Source organism: Phytophthora parasitica, assembly GCF_000247585.1.
Source record: "Phytophthora parasitica INRA-310 unplaced genomic scaffold supercont2.8, whole genome shotgun sequence".
Taxonomy (NCBI): Eukaryota; Oomycota; class Peronosporomycetes; order Peronosporales; family Peronosporaceae; genus Phytophthora; species Phytophthora nicotianae.
The window spans coordinates 1,353,090-1,363,291 of NW_008648994.1; the positions used below are offsets into that span (position 1 = coordinate 1,353,090).

At 50.0% G+C, this 10,202-nt stretch overlaps 3 protein-coding genes across 5 annotated transcripts; all 3 read right to left on the reverse strand.

The window, feature by feature from the left end:
- Positions 1 to 58: 58 nt before the first annotated feature.
- On the reverse strand, positions 59 to 3,355 carry PPTG_05978 (hypothetical protein). The gene is made up of 2 exons (XM_008899728.1): positions 3,027 to 3,355; positions 59 to 2,913 (listed from the first exon to the last, which is right to left on the reverse strand). The coding sequence occupies exons 1-2, from the start codon at positions 3,206 to 3,208 to the stop codon at positions 129 to 131; spliced, it is 2,967 nt and encodes a 988-aa protein (XP_008897976.1). The 5' UTR covers positions 3,209 to 3,355; the 3' UTR covers positions 59 to 128.
- Positions 3,346 to 5,562, reverse strand: PPTG_05979 (hypothetical protein). Of its 3 annotated transcripts, XM_008899729.1 has the most exons (3): positions 4,356 to 5,562; positions 4,213 to 4,276; positions 3,346 to 4,142 (listed from the first exon to the last, which is right to left on the reverse strand). In XM_008899729.1, the coding sequence occupies exons 1-3, from the start codon at positions 5,349 to 5,351 to the stop codon at positions 4,033 to 4,035; spliced, it is 1,170 nt and encodes a 389-aa protein (XP_008897977.1). In that variant the 5' UTR covers positions 5,352 to 5,562; the 3' UTR covers positions 3,346 to 4,032. The 3 variants fall into 3 exon arrangements, with proteins under 3 accessions (XP_008897977.1, XP_008897978.1, XP_008897979.1); XM_008899730.1 differs by having other exon boundaries at positions 3,346 to 4,276; XM_008899731.1 differs by having other exon boundaries at positions 4,213 to 5,562.
- A 1,076-nt stretch (positions 5,563 to 6,638) lies between these two features.
- PPTG_05980 (hypothetical protein) lies at positions 6,639 to 7,607 on the reverse strand. The gene has a single exon (XM_008899732.1). The coding sequence runs from the start codon at positions 7,527 to 7,529 to the stop codon at positions 6,798 to 6,800; it is 732 nt and encodes a 243-aa protein (XP_008897980.1). The 5' UTR covers positions 7,530 to 7,607; the 3' UTR covers positions 6,639 to 6,797.
- Between the last annotated feature and the right edge of the window lie 2,595 nt (positions 7,608 to 10,202).

The following is a 10,202-nucleotide window of genomic DNA, read 5'->3' on the forward strand; positions in this document are numbered from 1 at the left end:
ACTTAACCTTCAACCTAAGTTAACCTTCAACATACGGATACGAAACTGAACAGAATTAACAAGTACTTGAAGGAAACTTATAACCGGTCGTTTATACTAAACAAAACTCATAAGCGTTATCTGTCTACTCACTCTGTGCCTAGTAGCGACACCATGCGGTCCCAGAACGTGCCATTATTTGATTGAGACGACTGATCTGAAGTCCCAGAGAAGGCATGGTTCTTGTTGTCGTGCTCTGGGCTACCATCACGCCATTTCGCAGCAGTAGCAGCAGTGGTTGTACTGGAACTCTCAGTCTTCTCCTGCTTCCTTCGCAGGTCGTTGCCACTCTTAAGGTCAGCGAACGGTGAGTCTGAACTCGAGTAGCCGAAGCGAGAGCGTTGATAATCTCCATACGGATTCACTCCATTGCTCACCAACGCCGCATAATTGCGTTTCTCCGCCTCCGTTAACACCTCAACTTGATGCCGCCACACTGCCACTTGTTGCATCAGACTCTCCACTTCTTCCGAGTGCTCCTCTGCGAGCTTTTGCAAATACTCTTCATGCTTGCGTTGGCTTTCATTCGCCGCCGCTTCGAGCATTTTCTGCGCTCGACGTTCAGCCAACCTGTTGGAGTTTTCAATCGAGCGGTTCGACTCCTTGATCAGCTGTTCTTCATGCTCTGCCAGTCTCGTCATAGCGCTCTCTTGAGCCTTCTCGAGCATAACTTCATACTCCTTTCTATTAGTCGCCAACTTGGACTCCGCCTCCTGTGCACGAAGCCGCGCTTTGTCCAGTTCTTGACGTTGCATATCCACTTCTTCCTTCAGTTTCGCGATCTCAACATCGCTCTGTTCAATCCTAGCTTGAAGAATTCTTTCTCTCTCTGCAGCGCGCTCCTGAGCCAGTCTTAATTCCCGATGAGCGTCTTGAAGAACGTTGATTTCGTCACGTACGGAAGCGTTCTCCATCAGAGCGAGCTGCAAACTATTGCTCAGATCGGTCTGAGCTTCTGCTACACAGTCTAAACTGTTGACAAACATTTTGGCTCCAATAGCATGCGGTTTCATCAAACTGGACGAATGCTGCTCTGCTAGTTCAGTCTCTAAGAAGGGGCTGAAGTCGTGATACCAACGGAAGCACAAGCTTGTAGGACGAGAAGCCGAGCGTAGTCGCTTGATCACAGTGACAAAAGGAGCACCAAATGTGCTCTCGTTGTTGATAGAAACCAGTACAAAACCTTTGCACAGACGCTTCTCGCTTCCACGATGTTCAGATCTGGACGAGAAAAAGACCGGAGACACCTCTAGCATCGCTGCCTCCACGTCACAGATCTTACAAGCTCCAAGTGATAACCCCATCGGACCAGTTGCTGTACTCCACACACCTTGAGCTTTGCGAGATATGACGGAACTAGAATCTTCATATGACTGGTTATCATCGCTGTCACTGTCACTTGGATCATGTTCAGGGAGGAAAGCATTCGCCTTCCTCTCAGCACGACGTTTTTGACGCAGTTCATGGAGTAAAGTCGGTGGTAAAAACGAAAAGAATCCACGCGAAATGAGGTCGCGCGATCCTCCACTGACGTCGTCCCATGCAAACAAGGCACCGTTCAATAACGCGTGCGTAGAGCCCATGACGTCCGCCGTATCTCCTCTATGCTTTCCCGCAGCACTCACAATACCAGTAGTATTCGCCATAACACTTGGAGTTTTCGCTTCCGAGCTTCCGGAGCCGAATAAATCACCAAATACTGAACCAAAAAGACCAGACGACCGAGGGGCATCGACACTAAAGCTGCGATAACTCGGATTCACTGGAGGCTTGCCAGTATCAGACGTTGAGTTGCCGCTGCTGCTCCCTCCACTGGCATTCGATACCACGCGTTGTCTTGCATTCGTTGACTCTGCATCGGACGTGGCATCTACGCTGCTTCGTGGTGTTATCGAGCTGCTTGTTTGCCGGTTTATATGAGGGTTATAAAGAAATCTTAAGCGTAGTGGCAGCCCCACACTGCGCAGTTGAACCAAAACTTGATCAAACGGCGAATCACTGACGTCGATGCCATTCACTCGCACCAGTTTCGCTCCAATTGGAACATCCACTAACGCAGGGTCCAGCTCCTGTTGATCACGAAGAAATCCTGCCACTGTGGCGCCCAAGAACTGTCCATCTTGATCGTGACTTGGCGTTAATCGTAAGCCCAGACCTGCTCGTGTGGACATGGAATTCCTCAGCTTAGAAGGATACGCAGCCGGTGTCGCTTGTTCGAGCTGAACATTCAGCTCCTCCAATGCCAACGCGAAGCTGGGCATACCTCGAAATACGTGAGGGAACGGGCAATTCGATCCAGCAAACAAGAAGCAGCTTAGCATGACCATTGGAAGAGCTTCTGCCTTGTCCGTTCGTAGCACATAGAGAGCTGGATCTCCTTGCTGCTCGATCGTCTTTAAACTGATGCTACTTCGCCGTGTAGACGCCGTCGTGGTGCTCATTTTCGAAGGTGCACGTAACCTGCCATTGTTTATACTTGTGACGGGCATATCAGCAGCATTACTGCTGTGGGTTTTGTGTTTTGTGGGCTTGAGTTTGGTCTGTTCCTCCAACTGTCTCAGTCTTTGTTGCTGAAGTTCGTGAAGTTTCTCCTTCTCCTGTTTTTCCTGCTTCTGTTGCAGTGTCTGGCAGTAAGTCTGAGTGTTTTCCAGCACTCCTTCCAGCCAGTTATGCAGTTCCACGAGTCGGTCTTTGCAGTGCTGTGCATGGAATATCTTGAGGTATGCTTGAGATAACCTTGGAACGCGCACTGATCGACTGGCCAGCTCTGAGGAATGAGATATATACTTCTGGAAGTGTCTGTAGCGTCGGTAGATCTTCCAACTGTAGCGACGAGTGCTGGACAAGTCTCCAAGCGAACACTCGAATACATATCTATATGATCATACCGTATACACATAAGTTAGTCATATCTATATGAGTATCTAATTATAGCATGGCGGCCAACTGTCTGCGACTATGACGGACAATTCAGAGCGTGGACGTACATTTCAATACTGTCTGGAGTTCGATAGTAGCCCAGCGGCTTGATTGTCACGGGTTGTGTGGCCAGCAGCGCGGTGAGCTGTTGCCATGTCTCCAGCTGTGTGAAGGCGCGATTGGGCTCGCTCAGGAAGGGCCGGGGCAGTCCCAGCGCCTTGGAAATGCTCTCCACAACCGCCGCCTCCATAAAGAGACTGTCGGTACGGCTCTTCGAGTGTGCACGACGTCTTCAATCACGAACTGCCAGCGTCACCTTCTTCTGATTTTCTTAGTGAGTTGCGATGTCCTATTGCAGGCAACAAAAAGGCGGTCGCGAGATGACAATTGACGGGACTATAACAAAATTTCTTTTTTGATCGGATTGAAGAGGATTTTTGTCAATCCACATCTGAGATATAACTGCTAGAAATGAACTGCTCTCTAACTCGCGTCTTTGGAAGTGCGAGATGTAGCTCGAAAAAACGCTGCGTTGGCTTGTTTCACTCATATCCGAGACAACTTCACGGCGGCGCTCTATTCCACCAGCCCATCGATTCGAAGGCTTGGAATAACTGGAAGTTACTCGCTTTTAGGCAAGCAGGACAATTATGGATCTACTGAAGTACTACGTTGCAGTGCGAGCACAGCTCATTTGTAGTTGAGGACCGCCACGCCAACGTGACGCAGGCTGAATCAGCGAGTCATAGCTTCCTCTGAATCATCATCGCTCTTCGAATGGTCCACATTGGACTCCACAGTGGCGGCCATCAAACGCGGTCTGTATATTTAACGTCCATTGCTCTGGGTCGAGTATTTCTCGATGCTAGTTCCTCTCGTCGGGCTTTTCCGCGCTTTTGTCGTCAACCACATAATTAAAATATAGGTTGTCTGCTGTTTGGTTCCTAAGACGGTGCCACCTGTTCGCTCTTCGTACACATTGCAGTTTGCCAAGCAGAGCCTGTCTGCGATGGACCTGTCCTAATCGCCCTGTCATCGCCTTCGTTGTGGAGGCTGCTGCATCGAGCTCGCGCTTTAGATGTCGCGGTCCACGCGTGTCGAGCACACCACTCCCTTCTCCGCCAGGCGAGCCGTCGTCTCCGCGTTGAAGTACTCGCCGTCCGTTGATTTTATTCGGAATTTAACTGTTAAATAGCCAAATAACCATTATCAAAGCTGTGACCACATACCCCAGCGCGGCAGAGAAGTACATACATCTATGAGTCTCGCCCAGCGTGTTGAGCTTCGTGAACACCGCACGAACTTCCTGCACATTATCCTATTCGCCACAAAAAATACACAAAATAATTAGCAATGTCGGTTATAACACAATCATACGAACATCATAACCGACTCACCGGGTGCACCATGTCCAGGAAGCTCGTCTGACCGGGCACAATCTGGTGGTTCTGGTATCCAAGAACGCGCGTATAGGCGGCGCTCGAGAAGAGGAACACTGCCGAGGCCTCCGCCGCCACTAGAGCGATGCAATCCATGCACTGCTCACAGATTTGCTGGTACACTTGCAGCTGTCCGACCTCGTGCTTGAGCGACTCGACGAACTCTTTCTTGCGCAGACGCGACTTACGCGAGTGGTCACGGTTGCGTTCTCTCGACTTTTCCTCTTTGATCAAGGCCTGTTTCTCGTCCTCGCTTAGGTTCTCAAAGTTATGCGTCGGATTGTTCTTGATCATAGCCGAGATGATCTCGGGCGGCAACGTTTGCGACCCGACCATATCGGGTGGAAGCATACCGGGCCGCACCTGCGGGCCCTTGTGGAAGGGCAGAGGCGGAGTCTGTCCAGGGAAACCAGACGACGGATCGTACAGTCGAGAGCCTCCGTCCTGGAACGCCAGCTCCGTGTTGGGGTTGTACATGGGGGGCGCAGGTGGCATGGGTGCACCCATGAAGCCGTTCATGCCGCCTCCAATACCCGCAGGCAACGTCATGGACGTGACGTTGTTACCGTCATCCATGCCGTCGTTGCGGTCGCGGTTGATGAGGTTCTCGAAGTAGGCGGCATTGGCCTGGATCTTGGACATATCGTTGTTGGGACCGGCCATATTGAAGGCGTTGGCGTTGACGTTTGGATCGTCGTTCTCCACCTTGATACCCATAAGGCGAGCGTATTCCTCCATGGCATCACCCTGCTGAGGTTGGTCCATAGGGTTCAAACCAGGCACGTAGACACCAGGGAAGACCGCCTGAGGATCGGCGTTCATGCCCGGGATACCCGGGTGGGGCGGAAGACGCTGTCCCTGTTGCGGGTGACCGTACTGAGCTGCCAGATTGGCGTTGAGCATCGAGTCATCGTGCATCATGTCCACATCATTGTCATTCGGCGTGAAATCCATTGCGTTTGTCCGTCGGCTAGCAGAGCGAGAGCTTGGGTGGATGGGAGAGCGGCTACAGCGCAGATTCTCCTCTGGGTTGGCAGGTGGTCCCTCCCCTTCCTCTTGGTCTGCAATGGAGTACAAGTAGCGAGCCCTGCAACTCGACGAGGCGGGAACGCGTGCACGATTGCGAGGGATGTCTCTGGTATGGGAGTGCTGGATAGAAGTAGCGATAAGGTGCACCGTGTGGGACTCAATAATATGGTATTCAAAGTAACGTGCACCACGCACAGTTGGGCATAAATTAGGACAAATTTGACTGAAATTAATGTTTCGTATTTGTATTCAAGGTAGATGATGTTGATTACGGTATGCTCCACCATTTCAGAGAAAAATAATTGGGAAATATCTGAAATCAGACCCGAATGGGTCCGGATCGCGAAAAGTAACGATATGAAGTGGAAGCATGGATTGGTGACCACTGCAATTCCGACAGCCGCGAACGAGAATAGTCAGATCCGCCATTGGAGTCCAGAACTTCGCTGGCTTTGACTCGCCCGGTGAGCGTGGTTATGCGATGCAAGCGGAAAAAATACGAGTCTGCGTGTATTTTGCTTTGCCACCTTTCCCTAATTTTGCGGCAGGCTTTTCAGGGAAAGGCGATGAGAATAAAGACTGCTACCGAAATACTGTACAGCCTCGTCACACATTGCACCTCGATTCCATCCGCTGCTAGTACGTGTACCAGCAAAAGATGCTGGCGGGCTAGCTCGCTTTCAGTGCTTCATGGGGTCATTTGAATAAGATTTTTTTTTAGTAACGTAGCATAAGCTAAGTCCTTGCCAGCGTTGAATTTGGCCAGCGAAACGCATGGTCAGCGCCGTTCTGGACTGCACATTGCGCCTCACATGTCAATGAGCTGTACACCTTGGCACTACTTCACGGAAAGCGACGTTTAGAATAAGATACTGCACTCAAGTACCGTACCTCAGTAGATATCTCGCTGCTGGACATCTCGCCAGTGGTCGCTAATAGCGACTTGCTGGGACGTTCTTGGATGTCTTGTTTCACGAAAGTTGTTGTACCAACAACCAAGAGGACAAAATTATACTTCGCTTGGTCTCTTCTTCCTTAAAGTTTAAAATAAGATACAGAAATTTGCTTACGAGACTGATCAAGATTCGTGCCAAAGCGGTAACCTGATGAGCTGATGGAATGGCATGACGTCGTTCAGCAAGCATCCAACAGCGGAATGACAAATCTCCACAGTGCATCCAAGTGATATCTGTTTCGAACAAAACACGCAGAATCTGAAACAGGATGTGGCATTGTCTGAGCTGTGAAGAATACAGTACACTATTATAACTGTCATTGTCACTGTGCGCGAGCATGCATTGTTCTATCGGCGAGAGAAATCATCGTAAGCAAGCGGCATTAAAATGTGTATATGAGTCGTCAGAGCTTCATCTATACCAGCGACTGTGCCTTCAGAGACGCGGCTCTGGCTGACAGCTCCACGACGCCAACAGTTGACTTGGGGCGAGTGTAGTCGTCGGGGATTTTTTCATCCATGATGAACGAGCGCGCGTGGTCAACCGAGATCGAATTACCGCTGCCAAGGGCCATCAAAAGCACTGACGCCTCCAAGAACGCCAACGTTTGTGCTTTCACTCCGTACGTGCACTCCGGGTTCTCAGCGTTGCAAGTCTTCCCTCTGTCCTTGCGGGTCTTCGCCACGATCTTGTTGGTGAGCAGTCCGTCACTTCCTGCGCGATTAAAGAAATCCTCAGCCAGCGTCTTGTTGGCCAACATCGGGTCGTGACCGTAGTAGGCGTCGGTGTGAGCAAGCGATGCATCGTGTTCGATGTTGTTGTGGATGCCAAGATAGTCCAAACTGATAGGGTCCGGTACCTGAGAGACCAGGATCGCCACCACGGTGGAACCGATGTTATATACGTTCTCTAAAGCAGTGGCCAGCATGTCGTGTGTGATATTCTGCCCGTTGCGAGGCAGGTAACCGTGGTTAGCCAACGTGTTGAGAGCGGGGCACGGCGATCGACGGTACGGAGCTGTCGTGCCGTAGACTCCCGAGGCTTCGTCGCTGGAAGGACGGTAGTAGTCACCCTCCTCTAGTGCGAATGTGGAGGTGACGACGGTCGCTGCTACAGCAGCAATAGCGAGCGACTTTAGCAACAGCATGGCTTGGATACTTGTTGATGGGCGAGCAAGTTGCAGAATGAGCTGAGAACGAACGGGTATTGATCAGTCGCGCTTGGCATCTGGGAGATAGGAAAGGTGGGGATAGCATTACTGGAGCAGTTGAAGTGGCCTCAAGTACATTTTGCATACGAGGATAATGCAGCATTATAGGGAAAATGGTAGCTGTTGCTTCGAAACAAAGTATGCTATCAATAGAGTTTATGTTACTTGATGGGTAGATGGGAAGGCAGTTTACACATCCATCAGAATCACCGTTTCTGGTAGTGATCTACTGTCAGACTTGTCTGGACCATCGGATCCTTACAAACGGCGATAAACTTGGCGACATTGGATCCACGTGACTCGTGAGTCGCTTCTCGATGTGACCGAAAGTTTTACATACAAAAGTCGATAAATCCAGATACCGCCTTAACCCTTTCAGTACAGCTGAACCATTAGGGGTCTATTAGGACCCTTTGCATATAGCCAATAATCTCATCTACCTTGCTAAAATCAGCGAATTAAAATCGAGGATAGTGACGACGTGTCTATGCGAACATTACGACGAGCACCTATTCTAATGTCATGAATTAACTAAACGGAGATAATCAGCTAAAAATTACACTAACAACTCACAATTAAATATATTTTTTCAATGTCAACAAATAGCAACTGGCCACTACAATTTAGCTATTGACATTTTCTCCAGCATTTGTGGGTGGTTAGCTCATAACCTCGGGGAAACCACCAGTTGTCTGTGCGTATGACGGCGCGACCACGCTACGCGAATCAGGTCGAGACAGATGCGGCCGCGCCAGGAAGCATGCTGTGCTTGGCAGGTCACGCTCCTGTGAGGATCCAGTTTGAAGCCTACAGGAGCGGGACGATACGGTAAGCGAGGTGGCCGACCTGGAAGTGCTACGAGCTCCTGTGCGTGCTAAATTGGGGTTGCCGTTGGGGACCAAGTTGATCGCTGGCCGGAGCCCCACAGCTCAGCGACACCGACTTGCTGTCTGTACTGAACAGTGTGCGTCCATACTACAGCACTTGGGTCGAGACAGGTGCGGCCGCGATAGGAAGCATGGTGTGCTTGGCAGGTCACGCTCCTGTGAGGATCCAGTTTGAAGCCTACAGGAGCGGGACGATACGGTAAGCGAGGTGGCCGACCTGGAAGTGCGGTACGAGCTCCTATGTGTGCTGAATTGCAGCTGCTGCTATGAGTTAACCCTTCCGTTGATTGCTGGGTAGAGCCCCACCGCTCGACAACGCCGATTTACTGCCCGCGCTGCACAGGGTAGGACCACACAACGAGTCTCAGATCGGGACAGGTGCGGCCGATCAATCGTGGTTTGTACAAGTCGGTGCACGCGTGGGGCTCCTCTTGCGCGGATGAATAATCCGTCTCATGATAAGATACTAACATTCTAAGGTAGATACTCTGACATGAAAATTTGATAAAGCAAAAACAATGTTAGTAGTGCGACCAGTTAAGAGCTATAACACTAAAGCTGTGCTTACCTTGTTGTGTTGTGCGGGGAATTAACGAGTTTTACTCGCGACAACCCTCTTCCCATAATATGCCCTCAATTGGCTCAGTCGGGTTTGAACCATGGACCAACGGAACGTCGATCCGTGCTCATACCAGTTGAGCCGTCAGCACATTGTGTTCGAGTTGCAGCAAGGTGCTTCTTGAGGGTAGCTCCACCACCAAAAGAGCTAGAATATTGATTCCGTGAACTTTACTTGTGTGCATCGCGTCGAATAAGATTGTTGCACATGCGATAGATTCTGTTTTAGTTTCACTTTGGAGGGCTCATACGGACATCTCCGCAAAGGACGGTCCTGTGATGTCGTAGCTATCGTTTGTGTCGACAAAGCATACACCGAACCTTCGGGTGTAACAAGCTACAAAGCGATATACCAGTCAGCAGGCAGCATTTGAACACAAATGGAGTAGCTTGCACCAGGCAAAATCCGCCGTTGCATGCCACAAAAACCGAAACTGCCAGATGTCTTTGGGAGCTCACGAGCCAGGAAACGAAAACATCAAGACGTCGCACAGCGACCACATTCCGCAGTACGTCAATATAGGTTAAAAAATGTTTTTGTATTAAACCGTTCAATTGATCTTGTTTTCGTTTGTAGCCCGTTAAGGGGATACGCTCTAGAGAAATTTTGTTAGCATTCCATCTGCGCCCGCTTATTTTGTGGGATTACAACGTCAAAGATTCCTCGTCCATGTATGACTTCACGTCGGTACACAGTTCTGTAAGCTGCTGTAGCAAATGTGCTCCAGCATTAGTTGCCTCGATAAGGTTAGTGAGTATCTCCTTTACCTCGTCAAGCGAGAACGGAAAATCGCTTTCGACCCAATGGGAACGGCAGCACCGAAAGATGATATTTGGTGGCTCGGCCCCCTATCCTTCCAATAAACCCGTCGATATTAGTTTCTTTATGAGGCATCACAACAATTAAAGAAAAACGTACCGGATTTTGAGTAGCAAATGCAGCAAGACGGGTTTGTAGGCGTCTACTTGCTTCTCTTTGGAAATTCCGGCGCAAGTCGATCGGGTTTCCAGTTTCGGTGAACTGGAACAGGTATTCATCAGGCTGTGTTCGAGCAGTTTGGCGTTCGACGTAGTCTTGTTGTCCGGCAATAAACCGTACTCCATA

What these genes read in the sequence shown, in the direction of transcription:
- PPTG_05979 (XM_008899729.1), bottom strand. Translation starts at nt 5,351, where the DNA reads ATGGATTTCACGCCGAATGACAATGATGTGGACATGATGCACGATGAC. An exon ending in TCCTGGACATGGTGCACCCG is followed by an intron (nt 4,277 to 4,355) that starts GTGAGTCGGTTA and finishes TGTGGCGAATAG; the next exon opens with GATAATGTGCAGGAAGTTCG. An exon ending in GCTGGGCGAGACTCATAGAT is followed by an intron (nt 4,143 to 4,212) that starts GTATGTACTTCT and finishes GCTATTTAACAG; the next exon opens with TTAAATTCCGAATAAAATCA.
- PPTG_05980 (XM_008899732.1), bottom strand. Translation starts at nt 7,529, where the DNA reads ATGCTGTTGCTAAAGTCGCTCGCTATTGCTGCTGTAGCAGCGACCGTC.
- PPTG_05978 (XM_008899728.1), bottom strand. Translation starts at nt 3,208, where the DNA reads ATGGAGGCGGCGGTTGTGGAGAGCATTTCCAAGGCGCTGGGACTGCCC. An exon ending in ACTCCAGACAGTATTGAAAT is followed by an intron (nt 2,914 to 3,026) that starts GTACGTCCACGC and finishes ATGATCATATAG; the next exon opens with ATATGTATTCGAGTGTTCGC.